Raw genomic sequence first — 26,783 nt, forward strand, 5'->3', positions numbered from 1 at the left:
GTATTAGGTCAGTATTACATTATACAGTATTAGGGCAGTATTATATTATATGGTATTAGGTCAGTATTATATTATATGGTATTAGGGCAGTATTATTTTATATAGTATTAGGGCAGTACTATATAATACAGTATTATGGCAGTGTTATATTATACAGTATTAGGGCAGTATTATATTATACGGTATTAGGTCAGTATTATATAGTATTAGGGCAGTATTATATTATACAGTATTAGGGCAGTATTATATTATACAGTATTAGGGCAGTATTATTTTATATGGTATTAGGTCAGTATTATATTATACGGTATTAGGGCAGTATTATATTATACGGTATTAGGGCAGTATTATTTTATATAGTATTAGGGCAGTACTATATAATACAGTATTAGGGCAGTGTTATATTATACAGTATTAGGGCAGTGTTATATTATACAGTATTAGGGCAGTGTTATATTATACAGTATTATATTATATGGTATTAGGTCAGTATTATATTATATGGTATTAGGTCAGTATTATATTATACGGTATTAGGGCAGTATTATTTTATATAGTATTAGGGCAGTATTATATTATATAGTATTAGGGCAGTATTATATTATACAGTATTAGGGCAGTGTTATATTATACAGTATTAGGGCAGTATTATATTATATAGTATTAGGGCAGTATTATATTATACTGTATAGTTATAATGTATTATATGTAAAGTTCCTCTGTGTTGCTGGATTACTCAGAAAACCGATATATGTTTCAGTTACTCCCCACACCCGCAAACAGGACAGATGGGCAAGGGGTATGTTGTTAGGAGAGGCACTGAGAGAGGCACCATTAGAGGCACCGAGAGAGGCACAGAGACCTATTTACAGCTCGTTTCCCAATGTGATATCAGAATATTAGATGTACATTTCCCATTTGTCCGCAGGTATGAGGTGCACGTACAGCAGATCTGTCCTCTGACATCTCAGAACGTTGGGACATCATGTACGGAAGGACCACTGGAAGTGAAATACTCTGGAATGAAAGACACTTGTGTAGTTATTGACCTCCAACCATTCACTACCTATCGCCTGCGCGTCGCGTCCTACAACTCCGAGGGCAGCAGCAGCTCCGACTGGGTCACTTGCACGACTTCAAAAGAAAGTAGGTCCAGAGCAATGCTGTGCTGAGGACTAGATTCCTTTCTGTGGAGCATCTTACCTACGTTCTCATGTACCTGCACCTGTGATCTGTACAAGCATGCCGGCGTTTTGTGTCAGCATTTATTTTGTGGTCTACAGGAGTCTAAGCCAGAGGTTTTCAACTTGTAGCCACTTGACCGCAACCTGAGTCCTATAACAGTCGTACACTCAGGGCAATGGTTAGAGTGAAGAGGCACTCCTAGGCTGTGGGTGGGTGGTAAAAGGGGGTAGGTAGCTGCTGGGTGTCTGGGGTACAACTACACAATTACCCAAGAGGATATACAAGGGTTAGAGTGAATAGGCACTTCTGCGCATACCTGTACCACACAATAATACAAATGAAAACTTCACACTGTCTGTGGATATAATAAAGATGCTTTTATTGCGAATAAAAACAGGTAAAAGACGTATACAAATTATATAGGTAGGTCAGAATTTTTTTTTACAATAAGGTTGTTAAAAAAAGGGGGGAAGAGTGTGATCTAATACCGGTATACGTACTATAGTACAATGACAAACAGACATATAACATAAATAAAGTCCAGGGTATGGATAAGCAAAAGTATTATGTCTGTTTGTCATTGTACTATAGTACGTATACCGGTATTAGATCACACTCTTCCCCCCTTTTTTTAACAACCTTATTGTAAAAAAAAATTCTGACCTACCTATATAATTTGTATACGTCTTTTACCTGTTTTTATTCGCAATAAAAGCACTATCTTTATTATATCCACAGACAGTCTGAAGTTTTCATTTGTATTATTGTGTGGTAAAGGTATGCACAGGAGCCTATTCACTCTAACCATTGTATATCCTCTTGGGTAATTGTGTAGTTGTACCCCAGACACCCAGCAGCTACCTACCCCCTTTTACCACCCACCCACAGCGCAGGAGTGCCTATTCACTCTAACCATTGTATATCCTCTTGGGTAATTGTGTAGTTGTACTCCAGACACCCAGAAGCTACCTACCCCCTTTTACCACCCACCCACAGCGCAGTAGTCAACCCCTTTTTTTTGCAACAGTACACTCAGGGCAGCAGCTAGGGGTCAGAAAGGGGCTGCAAAATGTTAAGTGAATAAAACTTTGTGGCAAGTCGGGCCTGTGTGGTGTTCCAGGGTGTTCCTGTAAAAAGGTGGCCATTATTGCATCACTGCAGACCATGCCCACCTAACCCCGATTTACAATACCGAGATTACCGGCATTTAAAGCAGGGGGGGGTGACTATGATGAGGCGATTCAGCTGCAATTTGCATATTTCTAAGACTAGTCGTGGACCAACTAGTGGAGGCGGCCATTTTGTGTGCCTAGAGAAAAGTGACATAATAAAAACTCTCTGAGACACTAAAGGACCACTACTCCTGAGCTGATGCCTTTCTGATAGCTGGCATTAGTACTGCCCACAAGATGTCTGCCCCCCGCTCACTTCAGTACAGATGTTAAAGCTGAATATTTTTATGACTGTTACTTATTATTTTAAACGCTTCCTGTAATGAAAGCAGACATCATTTTCTAATGTTTTCTTTGCTTATTATGATCAGAGAGATAGATGGCCGTGTCCTTGGCCCGCGTACAAAGTTGCTTTCATCAGGCGTAGTATGAATGAAACGCCGCTCACTAATAAACAAGTGTTTGGGGGGGGGGGGGGGGTATTGATTGATTAGTCAGCAAAATGAATTATTATACACAAATTGCTTTTTAGGAGGCTTTTTAACAATCAGGAAACATGGTAATGGCTGGAGAAGAAGGGATACAAATTAGCGGGTGACACGTCTGCATATATCACCAGCTTAGAAGACCACTTTATTCCAACATTTGTTCCCTTCATGAAGTCCTTTGGGCTTGATAGTAATAAATACACTAAACTCGCCAGACATCACTTATCCGGGAAGATGGAGGCGGCCGTTGTAATTACAGCTACATTCGACACTCACTCACTTTAAAGTAAACTCTGACGAGATTTAGAAGTTTTGCTTTGGGGGTTGGCGTAAAATAAAATAAGTTTTACTTACCTTTGCTTAGTGACCTACCAGGTCTGACAACGCCACCGCAAACCCTGTTATTGATGACTCCTGGTCATGCTTGGGTTGTCAGTGCCCCTCCCCCTGAAAATCCCTATTGCAACATTATGGTTTTACTGGAAAGCACATTGCTGGGGTTGTAGGGCCTGATTCCTGCACATAATGGAATGGGACAGAGAGGATCATTAGCTGTGGGAACTGGAAATGTTCCTGGGTGCCGGACGGGTTCCTGACAGTCATTTACCCGACGTGGGGATCCCGACTGTCAAAACGCCGACAGCCGGGTGCCCGACGGCCACCCGCTATTTTCCCTCGTGGGGGTCCACGTGGCGAGCGCAGCACGGCGAGCGCAGTGAGCCCGCAAGGGGCTTTCTTGCGCTCGCCATGCTGTCTGACTCCGGGCAGTCGGGATCCCGACTGTCGGAGTTGCATACCACAACCATGTTCCTTGGCGTACGTTAGTTTTCAGTGACATTTATGGGTAGCTGTACAGATGCCCTGATGTCTGTTTCATGGGCTTGTGTCTATATAATAACTGTGCCCCAGGTCATATACAGTGTGCACAGAGGGAGTAGTGTCACTTGGTGCTGGACATACAAGTACTGTAGTAGGAGAGTATCTGTGGGTGTATGCACCAAGTACAGTATGTGTATGTGTATAGTTATCATTCTTATAAGGCAGCCAAATGTTATATACACCCTGACCAATAGTAACAAATATGTGTAACATTTATAAAACCTTTATCTATAAATATAATTCAGTGTTTCTGTATGGGGCTAATTCATAGTGATCATAGTGTAACCTGTCAGTCCTGTCATAGTGTAACCTGTCAGTCCTGTCATCGTGATCATAGTGTAATTTGTCAGTCCTGTCATAGTGATCATAGTGTAACCTGTCAGCCCTGTCATAGTGATCATAGTGTAACCTGTCAGTCCGATCATAGTGTAACCTGTCAGTCCTGTCATAGTGATCATAGTGTAACCTGTCAGTCCTGTCATAGTGATCATAGTGTAACCTGTACTCCTGTCATAGTGATCATAGTGTTACCTGTCATCTCTATCATAGTGATCATAGTGTAACCTGTCATCCCTATCATAGTGATCATAGTGTAACCTGTCAGCCCTGTCATAGTGATCATAGTGTAACCTGTCAGTCCTGTCATAGTGATCATAGTGTAACCTGTCAGTCCTGTCATAGTGATCATAGTGTAACCTGTCATCACTATCATAGTGATCATAGTGTAACCTGTCAGTCCGATCATAGTGATCATAGTGTAACCTGTCAGCCCTATCATAGTGATCATAGTGTAACATGTCAGTCCTGTCATCGTGATCATAGTGTAACCTGTCAGTCCTGTCATAGTGATCATAGTGTAACCTGTCAGTCCTGTCATCGTGATCATAGTGTAACCTGTCAGTCCTGTCATAGTGATCATAGTGTAACCTGTACTCCTGTCATAGTGATCATAGTGTTACCTGTCATCTCTATCATAGTGTAACCTGTCATCCCTGTCATAGTGATCATAGTGTAACCTGTCAGACCGATCATAGTGATCATAGTGTAACCTGTCAGCCCTATCATAGTGATCATAGTGTAACATGTCAGTCCTGTCATCGTGATCATAGTGTAACCTGTCAGTCCTGTCATAGTGATCATAGTGTAACCTGTCAGTCCTGTCATCGTGATCATAGTGTAACATGTCAGTCCTGTCATAGTGATCATAGTGTAACCTGTCAGCCCTGTCATAGTGATCATAGTGTAACCTGTCAGTCCGATCATAGTGATCATAGTGTAACCTGTCAGCCCTATCATAGTGATCATAGTGTAACATGTCAGTCCTGTCATCGTGATCATAGTGTAACCTGTCAGTCCTGTCATAGTGATCATAGTGTAACCTGTCAGTCCTGTCATCGTGATCATAGTGTAACATGTCAGTCCTGTCATAGTGATCATAGTGTAACCTGTACTCCTGTCATAGTGATCATAGTGTTACCTGTCATCTCTATCATAGTGATCATAGTGTAACCTGTCATCCCTATCATAGTGATCATAGTGTAACCTGTCAGCCCTGTCATAGTGATCATAGTGTAACCTGTCAGTCCGATCATAGTGATCATAGTGTAACCTGTCAGCCCTATCATAGTGATCATAGTGTAACATGTCAGTCCTGTCATCGTGATCATAGTGTAACCTGTCAGTCCTGTCATAGTGATCATAGTGTAACCTGTCAGTCCTGTCATCGTGATCATAGTGTAACCTGTCAGTCCTGTCATAGTGATCATAGTGTAACCTGTACTCCTGTCATAGTGATCATAGTGTTACCTGTCATCTCTATCATAGTGATCATAGTGTAACCTGTCATCCCTATCATAGTGATCATAGTGTAACCTGTCAGCCCTGTCATAGTGATCATAGTGTAACCTGTCAGTCCGATCATAGTGTAACCTGTCAGCCCTATCATAGTGATCATAGTGTAATCTGTCAGTCCTATCATAGTGATCATAGTGTAACATGTCAGTCCTATCATAGTGATCATAGTGTAACCTGTCAGCCCTGTCATAGTGATCATAGTGTAACCTGTCAGTCCGATCATAGTGTAACCTGTCAGCCCTATCATAGTGATCATAGTGTAATCTGTCAGTCCTATCATAGTGATCATAGTGTAACATGTCAGTCCTATCATAGTGATCATAGTGTAACCTGTCAGCCCTGTCATAGTGATCATAGTGTAACCTGTCAGTCCGATCATAGTGTAACATGTCAGCCCTATCATAGTGATCATAGTGTAACCTGTCAGTCCGATCATAGTGATCATAATGTAACATGTCAGTCCTGTCATAGTGATCATAGTGTAACCTGTCAGTCCGATCATAGTGTAACCTGTCAGCCCTATCATAGTGATCATAGTGTAACCTGTCCTCCTATCATAGTGATCATAGTGTAACCTGTCAGTCCTATCATAGTGATCATAGTGTAACCTGTCAGCCCTATCATAGTGATCATAGTGTAACCTGTCCTCCTATCATAGTGATCATAGTGTAACCTGTCAGCCCTGTCATAGTGATCATAGTGTAACCTGTCAGCCCTGTCATAGTGATCATAGTGTAACCTGTCAGTCCGATCATAGTGTAACCTGTCAGTCCTTTCATAGTGATCATAGTGTAATCTGTCAGTCCTGTCATAATGATCATAGTGTAACCTGTCAGCCCTATCATAGTGATCATAGTGTAACCTGTCAGCCCTGTCATAGTGATCATAGTGTAACCTGTCAGTCCTATCATAGTGATCATAGTGTAACCTGTCAGCCCTGTCATAGTGATCATAGTGTAACCTGTCAGCCCTGTCATAGTGATCATAGTGTAACCTGTCAGCCCTGTCATAGTGATCATAGTGTAACCTGTCAGCCCTGTCATAGTGATCATAGTGTAACCTGTCAGTCCGATCATAGTGTAACCTGTCAGTTCTTTCATAGTGATCATAGTGTAATCTGTCAGTCCTGTCATAATGATCATAGTGTAACCTGTCAGCCCTATCATAGTGATCATAGTGTAACCTGTCAGCCCTGTCATAGTGATCATAGTGTAACCTGTCAGTCCGATCATAGTGATCATAGTGTAACCTGTCAACCCTATCATAGTGATCATAGTGTAATCTGTCAGTCCTATCATAGTGATCATAGTGTAACATGTCAGTCCTATCATGGTGATCATAGTGTAACCTGTCAGCCCTGTCATAGTGATCATAGTGTAACCTGTCAGTCCGATCATAGTGATCATAGTGTAACATGTCAGCCCTATCATAGTGATCATAGTGTAACCTGTCAGTCCGATCATAGTGATCATAGTGTAACATGTCAGTCCTGTCATAGTGATCATAGTGTAACCTGTCAGTCCGATCATAGTGTAACCTGTCAGCCCTATCATAGTGATCATAGTGTAACCTGTCCTCCTATCATAGTGATCATAGTGTAACCTGTCAGCCCTATCATAGTGATCATAGTGTAACATGTCAGTCCTATCATAGTGATCATAGTGTAACCTGTCAGCCCTATCATAGTGATCATAGTGTAACCTGTCCTCCTATCATAGTGATCATAGTGTAACCTGTCAGCCCTGTCATAGTGATCATAGTGTAACCTGTCAGCCCTGTCATAGTGATCATAGTGTAACCTGTCAGTCCTGTCATAGTGATCATAGTGTAACCTGTCAGTCATGTCATAGTGATCATAGTGTTACCTGTCATCCCTATCATAGTGATCATAGTGTAACTGTCAGTCCTGTCATAGTGATCATAGTGTAACCTGTCAGTCCTATCATAGTGATCATAGTGTAACATGTCAGTCCTGTCATAGTGATCATAGTGTAACCTCTCAGCCCTATCATAGTGATCATCGTGTAACCTGTCAGCCCTGTCATAGTGATCATAGTGTAACCTGTCAGCCCTATCATAGTGATCATAGTGTAACCTGTCAGCCATATCATAGTGATCATAGTGTAACCTGTCAGCCCTGTCATAGTGATCATATTGTAACCTGTCAGTCCTGTCATAGTGATCATAGTGTAACCTGTCAGTCCTATCATAGTGATCATAGTGTTACCTGTCAGTCCTGTCATAGTGATCATAGTGTAACCTGTCAGTCCTGTCATAGTGATCATAGTGTAACCTGTCAGTCCTGTCATAGTGATCATAGTGTAACCTGTCAGTCCTGTCATAGTGATCATAATGTAACCTGTCAGTCCTGTCATAGTGATCATAGTGTAACCTGTCAGTCCTGTCATAGTGATCATAGTGTAACCTGTCAGTCCTATCATAGTGATCATAGTGTAATCTGTCAGTCCTGTCATAATGATCATAGTGTAACCTGTCAGCCCTATCATAGTGATCATAGTGTAACCTGTCAGTCCTATCATAGTGATCATAGTGAAAACCTGTCAGTCCTGTCATAGTGATCATTGTGTAACCTGTACTCCTGTCATAGTGATCATAGTGTAACCTGTCAGTCCTATCATAGTGATCATAGTGTAACCTGTCAGCCCTGTCATAGTGATCATAGTGTAACCTGCCAGTCCTGTCATAGTGATCATAGTGTAACCTGTCATCCCTATCATAGTGATCATAGTGTAACTTGTCAGCCATATCATAGTGATCATAGTGTAACCTGTCAGCTCTGTCATAGTGATCATAGTGTAACCTGTCAGCCCTATCATAGTGATCATAGTGTAACCTGTCAGCCCTATCATAGTGATCATAGTGTAACCTGTCAGTCCTATCATAGTGATCATAGTGTAACCTGTCATCACTATCATAGTGTAACCTGTCAGCCATATCATAGTGATCATAGTGTAACCTGTCAGCCCTATCATAGTGTAACCTGTCAGCCCTATCATAGTGATCATAGTGTAACTTGTCAGCCAGATCATAGTGTAATCTGTCAGTCCTATCATAGTGATCATAGTGTAACCTGTCAGCCCTATCATAGTGATCATCGTGTAACCTGTCAGCCCTATCATAGTGATCATCGTGTAACCTGTCAGTCCTGTCATAGTAATCATAGTGTAACCTGTCATCCCTATCATAGTGATCATAGTGTACCCTGTCAGCCCTATCATAGTGATCATAGTGTAATCTGTCAGTCCTATCATAGTGATCATAGTGTAACCTGTCAGCCCTGTCATAGTGATCATAGTATAACCTGTCAGTCCGATCATAGTGTAACCTGTCAGCCATATCATAGTGATCATAGTGTAACCTGTCAGCCCTATCATAGTGATCATAGTGTAACCTGTCATCCTATCATAGTGATCATAGTGTAACCTGTCAGCCCTGTCATAGTGATCATAGTATAACCTGTCAGTCCGATCATAGTGTAACCTGTCAGCCATATCATAGTGATCATAGTGTAACCTGTCAGCCCTATCATAGTGATCATAGTGTAACCTGTCATCCTATCATAGTGATCATAGTGTAACCTGTCAGCCCTGTCATAGTGATCATAGTGTAACCTGTCAGCCCTGTCATAGTGATCATAGTGTAACCTGTCAGTCCGATCATAGTGATCATAGTGTAACCTGTCAGCCCTATCATAGTGATCATAGTGTAATCTGTCAGTCCTATCATAGTGATCATAGTGTAACATGTCAGTCCTATCATAGTGATCATAGTGTAACCTGTCAGCCCTATCATAGTGATCATAGTGTAATCTGTCAGCCCTGTCATAGTGATCATAGTGTAACCTGTCAGCCCTGTCATAGTGATCATAGTGTAACCTGTCAGTCCGATCATAGTGATCATAGTGTAACATGTCAGCCCTATCATAGTGATCATAGTGTAACCTGTCAGCCCTGTCATAGTGATCATAGTGTAACCTGTCAGTCCGATCATAGTGATCATAGTGTAACATGTCAGTCCTGTCATAGTGATCATAGTGTAACCTGTCAGTCTGATCATAGTGTAACCTGTCAGCCCTATCATAGTGATCATAGTGTAACCTGTCCTCCTATCATAGTGATCATAGTGTAACCTGTCAGCCCTATCATAGTGATCATAGTGTAACATGTCAGTCCTATCATAGTGATCATAGTGTAACTGTCAGTCCTGTCATAGTGATCATAGTGTAACCTGTCAGTCCTATCATAGTGATCATAGTGTAACCTCTCAGCCCTATCATAGTGATCATCGTGTAACCTGTCAGCCCTGTCATAGTGATCATAGTGTAACCTGTCAGCCCTATCATAGTGATCATAGTTTAACCTGTCAGCCATATCATAGTGATCATAGTGTAACCTGTCAGCCCTGTCATAGTGATCATATTGTAACCTGTCAGTCCTGTCATAGTGATCATAGTGTAACCTGTCAGTCCTATCATAGTGATCATAGTGTAACCTGTCAGTCCTGTCATAGTGATCATAGTGTAACCTGTCAGTCCTGTCATAGTGATCATAGTGTAACCTGTCAGTCCTGTCATAGTGATCATAGTGTAACCTGTCAGTCCTGTCATAGTGATCATAATGTAACCTGTCAGTCCTGTCATAGTGATCATAGTGTAACCCAGAGGTTCCCAAACTTTTTTGAATCACGGCACCCTAGAGTATCAGAATATTTTTCAGGGCACCCCTAGGCCAAAGTTTGTTACCAAGAATAAAAAAAAAAAAAATTAAATGAAATAAGTTGTGCGTAAATTTCATCCTTAGGTCCAGTTATGTGGTGGGGAACATGATTCACTTCTGTTTCCCCATGTATTTTATAATTGGAAGCCACAAGCACTGATTTTGCCTGTTTCATTGGCCATAAATAATTTGAATTGGTTCTGAACCACCAACCTGAGGCACCCCTGCAAGTGCTCCGAGGCACCCCAGGGAGCCTAGGCGCACAGTTTGGGAACCACTGGTGTAACCTGTCAGTCCTATCATAGTGATCATAGTGTAATCTGTCAGTCCTGTCATAATGATCATAGTGTAACCTGTCAGCCCTATCATAGTGATCATAGTGTAACCTGTCAGTCCTATCATAGTGATCATAGTGAAAACCTGTCAGTCCTGTCATAGTGATCATTGTGTAACCTGTACTCCTGTCATAGTGATCATAGTGTAACCTGTCAGCCCTGTCATAGTGATCATAGTGTAACCTGCCAGTCCTGTCATAGTGATCATAGTGTAACCTGTCATCCCTATCATAGTGATCATAGTGTAACTTGTCAGCCATATCATAGTGATCATAGTGTAACCTGTCAGCTCTGTCATAGTGATCATAGTGTAACCTGTCAGCCCTATCATAGTGATCATAGTGTAACCTGTCAGCCCTATCATAGTGATCATAGTGTAACCTGTCAGTCCTATCATAGTGATCATAGTGTAACCTGTCATCACTATCATAGTGTAACCTGTCAGCCATATCATAGTGATCATAGTGTAACCTGTCAGCCCTATCATAGTGATCATAGTGTAACCTGTCAGCCATATCATAGTGTAATCTGTCAGTCCTATCATAGTGATTATAGTGTAACCTGTCAGCCCTATAATAGTGATCATAGTGTAACCTGTCAGCCCTATCATAGTGATCATCGTGTAACCTGTCAGTCCTGTCATAGTAATCATAGTGTAACCTGTCATCCCTATCATAGTGATCATAGTGTACCCTGTCAGCCCTATCATAGTGATCATAGTGTAATCTGTCAGTCCTATCATAGTGATCATAGTGTAACCTGTCATCCTATCATAGTGATCATAGAGTAACCTGTCAGCCCTGTCATAGTGATCATAGTGTAACCTGTCAGCCCTGTCATAGTGATCATAGTGTAACCTGTCAGTCCGATCATAGTGATCATAGTGTAACCTGTCAGCCCTATCATAGTGATCATAGTGTAATCTGTCAGTCCTATCATATTGATCATAGTGTAACATGTCAGTCCTATCATAGTGATCATAGTGTAACCTGTCAGCCCTATCATAGTGATCATAGTGTAATCTGTCAGCCCTGTCATAGTGATCATAGTGTAACCTGTCAGCCCTGTCATAGTGATCATAGTGTAACCTGTCAGTCCGATCATAGTGATCATAGTGTAACATGTCAGCCCTATCATAGTGATCATAGTGTAACCTGTCAGCCCTGTCATAGGCATCATAGTGTAACCTGTCAGTCCGATCATAGTGATCATAGTGTAACATGTCAGTCCTGTCATAGTGATCATAGTGTAACCTGTCAGTCCGATCATAGTGTAACCTGTCAGCCCTATCATAGTGATCATAGTGTAACCTGTCCTCCTATCATAGTGATCATAGTGTAACCTGTCAGCCATATCATAGTGATCATAGTGTAACCTGTCAGTCATGTCATAGTGATCATAGTGTTACCTGTCATCCCTATCATAGTGATCATAGTGTAACCTGTCAGCCCTATCATAGTGATCATAGTGTAACCTGTCAGCCCTATCATAGTGATTATAGTGTAACCTGTCAGCCCTATCATAGTGATCAAAGTGTAACCTGTCAGCCCTATCATAGTGATCATAGTGTAACCTGTCAGTCCGATCATAGTGTAACCTGTCAGCCATATCATAGTGATCATAGTGTAACCTGTCAGCCCTATCATAGTGATCATAGTGTAACCTGTCAGCCCTGTCATAGTGATCATAGTGTAACCTGTCAGTCCGATCATAGTGTAACCTGTCAGTCCTATCATAGTGATCATAGTGTAACCTGTCAGCCCTGTCATAGTGTAACCTGTCAGCCATATCATAGTGATCATAGTGTAACCTGTCAGTCCGATCATAGTGTAACATGTCAGTCCTATCATAGTGATCATAGTGTAACCTGTCAGCCCTGTCATAGTGATCATAGTGTAACCTGTCAGTCTGATCATAGTGTAACCTGTCAGCCCTATCATAGTGATCATAGTGTTACCTGTCATCCCTATCATAGTGATCATAGTGTAACCTGTCAGCCCTATCATAGTGATTATAGTGTAACCTGTCAGCCCTATCATAGTGATCAAAGTGTAACCTGTCAGTCCTGTCATAGTGATCATAGTGTAACCTGTCAGTCCGATCATAGTGTAACCTGTCAGCCCTATCATAGTGATCATAGTGTAACCTGTCCTCCTATCATAGTGATCATAGTGTAACCTGTCAGCCATATCATAGTGATCATAGTGTAACCTGTCAGTCATGTCATAGTGATCATAGTGTTACCTGTCATCCCTATCATAGTGATCATAGTGTAACCTGTCAGCCCTATCATAGTGATCATAGTGTAACCTGTCAGCCCTATCATAGTGATTATAGTGTAACCTGTCAGCCCTATCATAGTGATCAAAGTGTAACCTGTCAGCCCTATCATAGTGATCATAGTGTAACCTGTCAGTCCGATCATAGTGTAACCTGTCAGCCATATCATAGTGATCATAGTGTAACCTGTCAGCCCTATCATAGTGATCATAGTGTAACCTGTCAGCCCTGTCATAGTGATCATAGTGTAACCTGTCAGTCCGATCATAGTGTAACCTGTCAGTCCTATCATAGTGATCATAGTGTAACCTGTCAGCCCTGTCATAGTGTAACCTGTCAGCCATATCATAGTGATCATAGTGTAACCTGTCAGTCCGATCATAGTGTAACATGTCAGTCCTATCATAGTGATCATAGTGTAACCTGTCAGCCCTGTCATAGTGATCATAGTGTAACCTGTCAGTCTGATCATAGTGTAACCTGTCAGCCCTATCATAGTGATCATAGTGTTACCTGTCATCCCTATCATAGTGATCATAGTGTAACCTGTCAGCCCTATCATAGTGATTATAGTGTAACCTGTCAGCCCTATCATAGTGATCAAAGTGTAACCTGTCAGCCCTATCATAGTGATCATAGTGTAACCTGTCAGCCATATCATAGTGTAATCTGTCAGTCCTATCATAGTGATTATAGTGTAACCTGTCAGCCCTATAATAGTGATCATAGTGTAACCTGTCAGCCCTATCATAGTGTAACCTGTCAGCCATATCATAGTGATCATAGTGTAACCTGTCAGCCCTATCATAGTGATCATAGTGTAACCTGTCAGTCATGTCATAGTGATCATAGTGTTACCTGTCATCCCTATCATAGTGATCATAGTGTAACTTGTCAGCCCTATCATAGTGATTATAGTGTAACCCATGGGTCTTCAAACTGTGGCCCTCCAGATGTTGTGAAACTACAAATCCCAGCATGCCTTGCCACAGTTTTGCTATAAGGGAGTGTTAAAACTGTGGCAAGGCATGCTGGGATTTGTAGTTTCACAACATCTGGAGGGCCACAGTTTGAAGACCCATGGTGTAACCTGTCAGCCCTATCATAGTGATCATAGTGTAACCTGTTAGCCATATCATAGTGTAATCTGTCAGTCCTATCATAGTGATCATAGTGTAACCTGTCAGCCCTATCATAGTGATTATAGTGTAACCTGTCAGCCCTATAATAGTGATCATAGTGTAACCTGTCAGCCCTATCATAGTGATCATAGTGTAACCTGTCAGTCCTATCATAGTGATCATTGTGTAACCTGTCAGTCCTATCATAGTGATCATTGTGTAACCTGTCAGTCCTATCATAGTGATCATAGTGTAACCTGTCATCCCTATCATAGTGATCATTGAGTAACCTGTCAGCCCTGTCATAGTGATCATAGTGTAACCTGTCAGTCCTATCCTAGATATCATAGTGTAACCTGTCAGTCCTGTCATAGTGTAACCTGTCAGTCCTGTCATAGTGTAACCCGTCAGTCCTGTCATAGTGATCAGAGTGTAATCAGTGATAATGATAGCTGCCTCTGCGGGTAAGTTATACTCACTAATGTCTGTGTTCTATGTCTGTCCTAGAACCTGTGTACAGATCAAGCATCTACGTGTTCAGCAATGTGACAACCATATTCCTGGACTGGAGACTCAGCTTCCAGCTCAATGGACAACTGAGAGAGTTTGTCTTATCCGAGAGAGGACAGCGCTTGTATAGTGGGTTAGACAGCAGCGTCAACATTCCAAAGACCACGGACAGAAGTAAGTGTACAGTATACCCACAGTATACCCAGTGCGTACCCACATCATACCCACAGAGCACCCGCAGTGTAATAGCGAGGACAGCCCTTGTATAGTGGGTTAGACAGCAGCATCAACATTCCAAAGACCACGGACAGAAGTAAGTGTACAGTATACCCACAGTATACCCAGTGCGTACCCACATCATACCCACAGAGCACCCGCAGTGTAATAGCGAGGACAGCGCTTGTATAGTGGGTTAGACAGCATCATCAACATTCCAAAGACCACGGACAGAAGTAAGTGTACAGTATACCCACAGTATACCCAGTGCGTACCCACATTATACCCACAGAGCACCCGCAGTGTAATAGCGAGGACAGCGCTTGTATAGTGGGTTAGACAGCAGCATCAACATTCCAAAGACCACGGACAGAAGTAAGTGTACAGTATACCCACAGTATACCCAGTGCGTACCCACAGTGTACCCACATCATACCCACAGAGCACCCGCAGTGTAATAGCGAGGACAGCCCTTGTATAGTGGGTTAGACAGCAGCGTCAACATTCCAAAGACCACGGACAGAAGTAAGTGTACAGTATACCCAGTGCGTACCCACAGTGTACCCACATCATACCCACAGAGCACCCGCAGGCAGTGCAATAGAGAGGACAGCGCTTGTATAGTGGGTTAGACAGCAGCGTCAACATTCCAAAGACCATGGACAGAAATGTGTTTTCGGTATATACATAGAGGGATATTCAATGCTGTGGACGAGCGGTGACAGCGAGCAGAGCTTCCTGCTTGCTGTCACCACTCACCCTGTCAGTATTCAACGCAGCCCCCCTCATACGCCAATTCCCCCTCGCTCCATTTTTTTAGTGAGGGGAATTGGCATATGCGGCTCCAGAAGCAGCGAGACTTGCGGATAAATACAGCGAGTTTCCTGCATTAGCCGCGGGTCTCGCTGTTTTGGGGAATTCTCGCGAGGATTTCCCCAGAACATTGAATAGAGCAAGCGGCCGGCGCGGGGGTTAAACAGCTAGGATCGCTGGTTTTCTGCAATTCTCGCTGTTTAACCCCCTTGCCGGCCACATTGAATACCTGCCATAGTGTCCCCACAGCCTATCCACAGCATACCAATAGTGTACCCACAGCACAACCACCATCTGCATTTACAATAAGCAGCCATATATGTCCAAGATTCAGCTTAGTAACTCGCTAGGAGAGAGTCAGCTTATAGGACCATAGCACCAGCTTATAGGACCATAGCACCGGCTTATAGGACCATAGCACCGGCTTATAGGACCATAGCACCGGCTTATAGGACCATAGCACCGGCTTATAGGACCATAGCACCAGCTTTATAGGACCATAGCACCAGCTTATAGGACCAGAGCACCAGCTTTATAGGACCATAGCACCGGCTTATAGGACCATAGCACCGGCTTATAGGACCATAGCACCGGCTTATAGGACCATAACACCGGCTTATAGAACCATAGCACCGGCTTATAGGACCATAGCACCAGCTTTATAGGACCATAGCACCAGCTTTATAGGACCATAGCACCAGCTTTATAGGACCATAGCACCAGCTTATAGGACCATAGCACCAGCTTTATAGGACCATAGCACCAGCTTATAGGACCATAGCACCGGCTTATAGGACCATAGCACCAGCTTTATAGGACCATAGCACCAGCTTATAGGACCATAGCACCAGCTTATAGGACCATAGCACCAGCTTTACAGGACCATAGCACCAGCTTTATAGGACCATAGCACCGGCTTATTGGACCATAGCACCAGCTTTATAGGACCATAGCACCGGCTTATAGGACCATAGCACCAGCTTTATAGGACCATAGCACCGGCTTATAGGACCATAACACCATCTTTATAGGACCATAGCACCGGCTTATAGGACCATAGCACCAGTTTATAGGACCATAGCACCAGCTTATAGGACCATAGCACCAGTTTATAGGACCATAGCACCAGCTTATAGGACCATAACACCAGCTTATAGGACCATAACACCAGCTTATAGGACCATAACACCAGCTTATAGGACCATAGCACCGGCTTATAGGACCATAGCACCGGCTTATAGGACCATAGCACCGGCTTATAGGACCATAACACCATCTTATAGGACCATAGCACCGGCTTATAGGACCATAGCACCGGCTTATAGGACCATAGCACCGGCTTATAGGACCATAGCACCGGCTTATAGGACCATAGCACCGGCTTATAGGACCATAGCACCGGCTTATAGGACCATAACACCATCTTTATAGGACCATAGCACCGGCTTATAGGACCATAGCACCAGTTTATAGGACCATAGCACCAGCTTATAGGACCATAGCACCAGTTTATAGGACCATAGCACCAGCTTATAGGACCATAACACCAGCTTATAGGACCATAACACCAGCTTATAGGACCATAACACCAGCTTATAGGACCATAGCACCGGCTTATAGGACCATAGCACCGGCTTATAGGACCATAGCACCGGCTTATAGGACCATAACACCATCTTATAGGACCATAGCACCGGCTTATAGGACCATAGCACCGGCTTATAGGACCATAGCACCGGCTTATAGGACCATAGCACCGGCTTATAGGACCATAGCACCGGCTTATAGGACCATAGCACCGGCTTATAGGACCATAGCACCGGCTTATAGGACCATAGCACCGGCTTATAGGACCATAGCACCGGCTTTATAGGACCATAGCACCGGCTTTATAGGACCATAGCACCAGCTTTATAGGACCATAGCACCAGCTTATAGGACCATAGCACCGGCTTATAGGACCATAACACCAGTTTATAGGACCATAGCACCAGCTTTATAAATGCAGAGATCTCATTGGTTGGACATTCTCCTAACATGTGTTTTCTGTCCAGCTTTTTACTTTCAGGTGACCTGCACGACTGACGTGGGAAGTGTGAGCACACCAATAGTGAGATACAACTCGGCTACTGGACTAGGTAACAGCCATAGTGAGTGATGTGACACCAGTGCCAGCCATAGCGAGTGATGTGACACCGGTGCCAGCCATAGCGAGTGATGTGACACCAGTGCCAGCCATAGCGAGTGCTGTGACACCAGTTCCAGCCATAGCGAGTTATGTGACACCGGTGCCAGCCATAGCGAGTGATGTGATGCCAGTGCCAGCCATAGCGAGTGATGTGACACCGGTGCCAGCCTTAGCGAGTGATGTGACACCGGTGCCAGCCTTAGCGAGTGATGTGACACCGGTGCCAGCCATAGCGAGAGATGTGAGACTGATGCCAGCCATAGCGAGTAATGTGACACCGGTGCCAGCCATAGCGAGACATGTGAGACTGATGCCAGCCATAGCGAGTGATGTGACGCCGGTGCCAGCCATAGCGAGTGATGTGAGACTGGTGCCAGCCATAGCGAGTTATGTGACATCGGTGCCAGCCATAGCGAGTGATGTGAGACTGATGCCAGCCATAGCGAGTGATGTGATACCGGTGCCAGCCATAGCGAGTGATGTGACACCGGTGCCAGCCATAGCGAGTGATGTGACACCGGTGCCAGCCATAGCGAGTGATGTGACACCGGTGCCAGCCATAGCGAGTGATGTGACACCGGTGCCAGCCATAGCGAGTGATGTGACACCGGTGCCAGCCATAGCGAGTGATGTGACACCGGTGCCAGCCATAGCGAGTGATGTGACACCAGTGCCAGTCATAGCGAGTGATGTGAGACTGATGCCAGCCATAGCGAGTGATGTGACGCCGGTGCCAGCCATAGCGAGTGATGTGACACCGGTGCCAGCCATAGCGAGTGATGTGACACCGGTGCCAGCCATAGCGAGTGATGTGACACCGGTGCCAGCCATAGCGAGTGATGTGACACCGGTGCCAGCCATAGCGAGTGATGTGACACCAGTGCCAGTCATAGCGAGTGATGTGAGACTGATGCCAGCCATAGCGAGTGATGTGACACCAGTGCCAGCCATAGCGAGTGATGTGATGCCGGTATCCAGCTCATCCTCTGCTGATAATACATGTGTATATACAGTATATATCCAGCTCATCCTCTGCTGATAATACATGTGTATATACAGTATATATCCAGCTCATCCTCTGCTGATAATACATGTGTATATACAGTATATATCCAGCTCATCCTCTGCTGATAATACATGTGTGTATATACAGTATATATCCAGCTCATCCTCTGCTGATAATACATGTGTATATACAGTATATATCCAGCTCATCCTCTGCTGATAATACATGTGTGTATATGTATATACAGTATATATCCAGCTCATCCTCTGCTGATAATACATGTGTATATACAGTATATATCCAGCTCGTCTTCTGCTGATAATACATGTGTATATACAGTATATATCCAGCTCATCCTCTGCTGATAATACATGTGTATATATACAGTATATATCCAGCTCGTCTTCTGCTGATAATACAGCACCTTCATCTGTTGTTGTTGCCCGGTTGCTGTATGTCTTTATGACATCACTCCCTGGTTTATGTGGCTGTCAGTGAGCGCGGGGCTGTGCAATAGGCAGCGGGAGCCGGTGTTTATTCTAGAAAATGAAGATGCCAAATAAAGGTTAGTTAGTCACCCAGAGGATGGCGCGGAGCGTGTGTAAGTCAGCGCCTGACATATTGTATTTGTGGGCATGTTGGGGGCGGCTGACATATCCCTCTGTAATAAGTGTAAAGATTGAGCTGGACTCATTTCATGTCTCATGAATCCGTCTCCTACAGCGGCTTCTCCATTCCACTCACAAGAACCACAATCACTGACAATGACTTACACAACACGATTCGCATTCTCAGTCCACGGGGCGTACACACTTAGCTGTCATCAAATATTTTAATGGGAAAAAAATCAAAAATGCGTCTATCGCAGATATCTAGTTGTTGGACCAGGACAGGTATATTGCTAATTCTTTTCACCTACTCCGAGCAGGTGAGAAGTTGGGGAAAATCCCTATTTTTTAGTAAAAATGTCAGGACTTCTAGGCATGTTGAAGTTTTTAATTATTTTAATGAGATGTACAGTATGTTTTGGGATGGGAATGGGGGTAAAAGGTATAAGACAGGTATATTGGGCTCCTTTTTGAGTGGTATGTGTTTTTGGGGTGCAGATGGTAGTACATTTTTTATTTTTTGCAATGTTTTTGATAGAGCCTTTACTTGACCCAAATATATACTTATACCTAATCTCATGTACCTCCTTGTATGAGAGCATTGATTTTACATGCTGAAGCTTGGTTTTATCTTCTTTTAAGTGTTTAAAAAAATTGCAATCATTTAACACATTTTAGGTCCCCATAATCTTTTTTTTATTATGCCCTGTAATATACTTCTATACTATATTATTTTGCCATTTTGGGGGTACAGGAGAGCACATAGCAGTGATACTCTGTGCTGCTGGGGACCCTGCTCCTCCCACTATATAACCTCAGTCTGTGGCTTCCTGCTGCCTCCATTCCCCTCCTCACAACATGTCACAGCCCCTGTCACATGCAGCCCTGTCCTCACTGACACATCACTCATCTCCTGATATACTCTGTGCTGCTGGGGACCCTGCCCCTCCCACTATATAACTCTCAGTCTGTGGCTTACTGCTGCCTCCATTCCCCTCCTCACATCATGTCACTGCCCCTGTCACATGCAGCCCTATGCTACCAGACACATCACTCTTCTCCTGATATTCTCTGTGCTGCTGGGGATCTGCACCTCCCACTATATAACTCTCAGGGGGAAATTTACTAAGAATACGAATACGATATACAGTAATGTATTCTTAATACAAATGTCTACGACTGCATATGGCTGTTTCAGCCCTATGCAAATTCGTGTTCTGGAGGATAATTTACAAAGCAGTCAGATACGGCTTTGTAACCCTCCGATGTCGTATTTATTCGTATTAGCGGCCATATATATGCCCGCTAATACAAATTTGTATAGGCAGCCTGCACGGATCAGTCAGATCCATGCAGGCTGCAATGTGTAAAAGAAAAATATATATTAAAAAAACGGCGTGGGGTCCCCCCCACGGCCGTAACCAGCACCAGGCTCAAAGAGCCAGGGCTGTAAATAAAAAATCAGGGGAAAAAATGCGCAGAGCTCCGCTGACTTTTTAAAACCATCCCCAGGCTCCAGGGCCGGGTCTGGTTCCCAAAATACAGGGGACAAAATGGTACTTTTGTACTTTCATGGCGCCGTGCCTCTGTATCCCCTTGAGGAGCTCGCTACGCTCACTGCGCTATCTAAAATCAACTCCATGCCAACGTGGATAGTGGGGGTACGAACTAGTTTTCAGCCACGCAGCTGGACACAGACGCATGGCGCCGCCATCATAAACTACACAAGTACTGACAAAATTAATAGGGGTCCCCCGTATTTTAAGAACCAGCCCCATCCCAAACCAGCCAGCAGGGTAATGTCACAGCCGGGGGACACCTTTTATATAAGGTCCCGCAGCCAAAACATTAACCCAGTCAGCCTGGCCAGGGGTCCTGGGGGAGCGGGGACCCAATAAAGGGGTCCCCCCCCCCTCCAGGACTTACCTGACCAGGCTGAAGCCTGGTGCTGTCCCCGGTGACTCTGGCCTGTGGTCACCGGGCTGATTAAAGGTGCCCATACACTAGTAAGATTTATCTTCAGACCTGGCTGGTTGGAACAAAAACATGGTTATAGATGATGACAGTTTGTCAGTTTTCCAGCATTTCCAAGCAAATGGTCAACTGTCATTTGCTCTCATCCATAACCAGGTTTTTGTGTGTATGGCCACCTTAAGTGTAAAAAGATAGAATAAACCATTGTCTAAAACTGTGGAACTATGAGTCCCAAGTCTCCCCGCATGCTGGGACTTGGAGAACCACAAGTACTGGTGTCCTGGGGCTCCAGGCTCCGGTGTCCTGGGTCCAGGGGTCCGCCGAAATCCATAGGGGTCCTGTGGAAGGAAAATCTACTCACGGGTCTCCTCCAGTGTAGATGTGTCCTCTTCTCTCCTGCAGTAGTCCTCCGGTACTTGTCAAAAAAAGAAATAGACACCCGGCACCATCGCACAGGAGAAGCGTGAAGGTTCATCTTCGGCGCCTCTCCTCCTAGCGGCCAATCAGGAGCCTAACTTTGCTGCAAGCCTAATCGGTCGGCAAGCACCTACGCAACAACATGGTGGCGACTGCGCAGTGGGAGGCATAGGCAAATTTTGAGGTCAGGCTGCCCCTAGGCGCAATTTAATTCTCCCCCCCTCACATGTCCGCACTCTCCATGATGGGATCGTTACTAATTCCTCCAGACGTTATGCGGTCGTTAGATCGACACTATTAAGGTCGACAAATGAAAAAGGTCAACATTGTTAATGTCAACAGGGTCAAAAGGTCAACACAAGCATCAAGTCAACATGGGGAAGGTCGACAGTCAAAAGGTCAACATGGGGTTTTTCACTTTTTTTGAGCTGACGTGCCGACAGGAGGTTTTTAATGTCCTGCCATCCACTACGGCGCAGCGGACCATGCAAGGAGACACACGGTGTACCAATACTGTGTCCATGTTGACATTAGCCATGTCGACATTTTTATGTGTCAACCCACTGTTTGCATTTCAACCTTAATTTGGTCAACCCAACGACCCATACCCCTCCGGGCTGCCCTCATGCAGGGTATCATGATGTGCCTCCCCCCAGCGGGTGTCACTCCTAGGCATGTGTCCACTGGGAAATCCACCGCTGGCAGGAGAGGTATTGCATGTCAACAGGTACAGTTAGTTTGTGTCGACAGGATGCGTTCCGAACCTTCCGACTTAGAGGGTGTCAGTGTAATAATCTGTAATCACCATGGCCGTCACTTTCAGTGGGGAGCGGTTTGGCCATTCGGATACAGTACATTGTAATGCTGCTTTCCCTCTGCAGTCCAGTTGAAAGTACTGGTAATCTTAAATGGTAATTAAAACGGTATTAGCATTCCCACTGCAGCAGAAAACCGTTTTAAATACCATTTAAGTACCATTCCCATTGCAGTGAACCGTGTAAAATGTAGAGTGCCTAACCCCCCCCCAGTGTAAAGAGTGCCTAATCCCACCTCCCCTCTCCAAGTGTAAAGAGTGCCTAACCCCCCATACCTGCCCTGTGCCCCCACCTCCCCTCCCCTTACCTGCACGGGGATGCAGGGCAGTGGGGAGGCAGCGGGGGTCCATGTGGGGTACAGGCAGTCCCAGTGCCTGATGAGAACTAGTAGTTCTCACTGTGCGCATATGTAATGAGTGCACGTGCATACTAATGAGCCGCTTATTACATATGTGCATATGTAATGAGCGGCTCTTTATTATGCACGTGCACTCATTACACATGCACAAAGTGAGAACTACTAGTTCTCATCAGGCACTGGGACTGCCTGGAGGCTAAATAACGTTAAAGAGGCATTCCCACTGCCTCTTAAACGTTATTTAGCCGTGTAGGACTCTGCTTTGAAAACGGGTTGAAATACCATTTAACGTTAAACGGTATTTCAACTCTGGCACTTTCCCACTGCAGCCTTAAAACGGTAAATTGCGCTGAAAATCGGCAATTTACCGTTTTTTAGCTGCGGTGGGAAAGGGGCATATGAGGGAAATTCCATTATATACACTCTGTATATATACTGTGTATATTCTATGAAGTTCTTATGCGCCGGCGACGAGCAACGCACTGCAGATAAAATGTCACAACGCGCCATCTCCAGTCGGCTCAGAACGCGTCGCGGGTTCGTTGAGTGATCAGGAATGAAAGTTGTTTGAATGTTCCAGCGGTTTCCGTGTATAAATGGGTTTTTCTTACAGAGGGAACAATGCGGCCCTAATTTGGGAGTATTTGATTAGCCAATACATATTTAATTAGCTTTGCGTTGATTCTATAAATTGGATAGGTGCGATGGACATTGTAAGTTAATTAAAGGCTAAGTCGTTAATGTCCGCGGAGTAATTACATATCGTGCTATGTGATGGGCTGATGCTTGTGTCTCTGTCTTTTTGTAGCTCCTGCGCAAACTGTTCCCAGCACGAAGAACGGCACGGAGGCGCGAGGGAACGCCATCTACACCGAGCTGTGGTTTATCCTCGTCATGGCCCTGATTGGTCTGTTGCTGTTGGCCATTTTCCTGTCACTTATATTACAGAGGAAGCTGACCAAGCAGCCCTACCCAAGGGAGCGTCCGCAGCTAGTACCTGTCCAGCAGAGGGCGTCTCCGTCGGGGGCTTACATGCAGAATGACACCTACACGGTATGTACAGATGTCTGGGGGGGGAGGGCGGTGTCCGGTATTGCCTGTGATTTTGCACTGTGCAACCCTGGTAGTGAGAGTATGAGTCACATCGGTACTTGTTTAGTTTCACAGCGGCATTTCCCAAATCGCATGCAATATTTGCATATGATTTGCATACGATCCGATTTGCGATGCGATTTAACACACCCCCACTATCCGCTTCAGCCCGAAACGTGGCGAGCGCAGTGTGCCCCGCGAGGGGACACGGTACGCATACTCCCGACCTGTTCATACCCTTACTAACCACATCGACCTGGAGTTAATTTTATAAAGTGTGGCAAGCGCAGCGAGCCCGAAGTGCGGCAAGCGCCCACTTAAAACGAGCCCGAAGCGTAGCAAGGGGCCACGGAATACACGTCAAGTAATTCATATCCACTCTCCACGCTTCGGGCTCGTTTTCCAAGTCCGCTCGCCACACTTCGGGCTCAGTGGCTCGCCACACTTTATACAGTCAACTCCATGCCCCACATGGATAGTGGGGGTATGAACAGGCCAGGAGGACACTTACCGCATCCCCTTGCCACGCTTCGGGTTGACGTGGATAGTGGGGGTGTGCTAAATCGCATTGCGGATCAAATCGCAATGCGATCTGCTGGGAAGTGCCGCTGTGAAACGAAACAAGTACCGTCACATTTATAATGGGTGCTGAGTGTGCGATGCACTCGGGCCCCTGCATCCAGAAGGGCCCACCGTGCACACCCATGTCCTTCCTTGCTCACCTCTCTGGAACCCCGCACCCCTGCTTCTCAAGTAGCCAGGGAAATAGTGCCGCAGATACCTGCACCAGCACAGTAGTAAAATGGCCGCCGCACCATTTTTAGAGACCCGCCCATGCGCAGTAGACTGACACGACACCAGAGTTTAGCTACTTGCACCCCCAGGCGAGAGAAGAAGGGACCCGAACGTAGGTTACACGTTGCCCTCTCGTATAATGACTAGAGGCGGCCATTTTGTTGGCTGAATCAATGTTTTTTGGAGCTTTTTCAAATGCATGTTGCCGTAGTGCTCCACGGGGAATGTTATAGTGGGTGATTACCACCCTGAAATACACTGTGGAGGATGCTACTCATTATAGCCTACAGTATGATGACATTGGATTCATCCCCACCACTTGCACCTGTGACCACCGCCATGCAGGTTGGCTGCCGCAGTCTCACAGTGTTCTTCCTCAGCCGCTGCCCAGCACACAGAGTGGCACTGGGCAGCGGCAAACCACTGGGCTCAGATAAATCGCCTGTGCCACAGAATTAATAGACCAAAACTACTGTATATTATGGACTCAGGAGACCTTTTCCCTATAAATGCTGTATTGTTGCTACATTAGGGAGTTCCTGCCGCTTTGTTCTTTCTCTTCAGTCTCTTTCCTCCCCTTCTCTTACTCTGTCTTTACACCTAGACTTTGTCTTCTACACAACAACCTGTCCTGCGCGGCGCCGCTACGCCAGTCTCTAACCCAGCTAATATTGTTGAAAACATTCCCGATAAGGTAAGAACGCCTGGGAAACCTTGTACTGCTGCTAAAACCCAAATAACCCCACCATGCCATGTTTTCTGTATTTCCCCATGTTGGAACGAATGCAATCCTGAGGACACCGTTGTTACTGAAACAGAGGTCCATAAATGCGCCATGCTTCAGCAATTTAGATATGCCAACGCTTAATCTAATGGAAACTTAGAAAAACTCTTCCACTAAAATCTTCTGTTTAGTGCAACCCTGCGCAATAGCTTTGGATTCGATTTTTCAAACCTTGGAGAGATCTAAATTACTAACCAATCGGCTTTGAGATCTTCAGATCTTCTTGAGATTGTAATGTGCAGGGTCGGCTCTACCATTTGGCTCCATAATCTGGGGGCACCTCCGAGTCTATCACAAAGTTAAGGAGGACTCCGAGAGGTATCTTTGTTAGACTTAATGCAAACGGCAGGTGTTGAACCTTCACACGTTCACCGGAGGTTCTGAAAAGACGGTTTTGGTGTGCAGGTGGTGGTGGTGGAGGTTTTGCCCAGGTGTGGTAAACCTTGATTATCTTCTATCAATACGTCATTATTTTTTAGGTACAGAGCTTCCGTCCACATTAGAGAACTGGCGATTGTAGATCTCATAAATATTGTTTATAAACCTGGTGATCGCCCGTGGGCACCAACTGCTCGTACAAAGCTGGACAATAGACATGGGCGATACCAAAAAAAACCTATGGCTAGAAGGGAATGTCCGTATGTGAGAACAGGTTAGATCTAGAAGAAAGAGCCAAGATCGCCGTGCCGGATGTTCTCGGATGTTATTTAAAGAGCGATCGTTTACAAGTCATGGTTTTGCCTTGTAAACGATTGCCCCTTTCAAAAACATCTGAGATCGGCTGGTGTCCCGCACATCCGGCAATCCTGGACTCCATTACATCCTACCCAAAGTATGTAAAGGTGACAAAGCTCAATCATCAGTTATATGTTTCCCAGATAGGGGCCATGATAAGGAAAGAAAATGGCCTTAAAACCGGCCAGATGTTACGAAGATCTTTTATGGATCTAACGATTGGTTGGGTTTAGGCACAGACAATCTTGTGCATACACACTTGCCAATCATCCGCCCCAGAGCCTTCTTTAAACAACAAATAATTATCATTACGCTCTTTCTCAGTATTCATTCGGTTACCAGTAGGCCAGAACTGGACCCAGTATTCATCCCCTGTTACCAGTAAACCAGAACTGGACCCAGTATTCATCCCCTGTTACCAG

At 44.7% G+C, this 26,783-nt stretch overlaps 1 protein-coding gene across 6 annotated transcripts in view; it reads left to right on the forward strand.

Moving 5' to 3' along the window:
* The window catches only part of USH2A (usherin), a 739,769-nt gene that overhangs the window by 698,110 nt on the left and 14,876 nt on the right, over window positions 1–26,783 (forward strand). For 2 of the 6 annotated variants that reach the window (XM_083175160.1, XM_083175162.1), the window contains exons 66-70: window positions 929–1,146; window positions 14,558–14,734; window positions 17,644–17,739; window positions 23,764–24,008; window positions 25,447–25,536. In XM_083175160.1, the coding sequence (XP_083031286.1) occupies window positions 929–1,146; window positions 14,558–14,734; window positions 17,644–17,739; window positions 23,764–24,008; window positions 25,447–25,536 (826 nt within the window). The remainder of the gene's footprint in view (window positions 1–928; window positions 1,147–14,557; window positions 14,735–17,643; window positions 17,740–23,763; window positions 24,009–25,446; window positions 25,537–26,783) is intronic. The other 4 variants (XM_083175163.1, XM_083175164.1, XM_083175161.1 and 1 more) reach the window with 3 other exon arrangements.

This window comes from Crinia signifera, chromosome 3 (assembly GCF_055691185.1).
Source record: "Crinia signifera chromosome 3, ASM5569118v1, whole genome shotgun sequence".
Taxonomy (NCBI): Eukaryota; Metazoa; Chordata; class Amphibia; order Anura; family Myobatrachidae; genus Crinia; species Crinia signifera.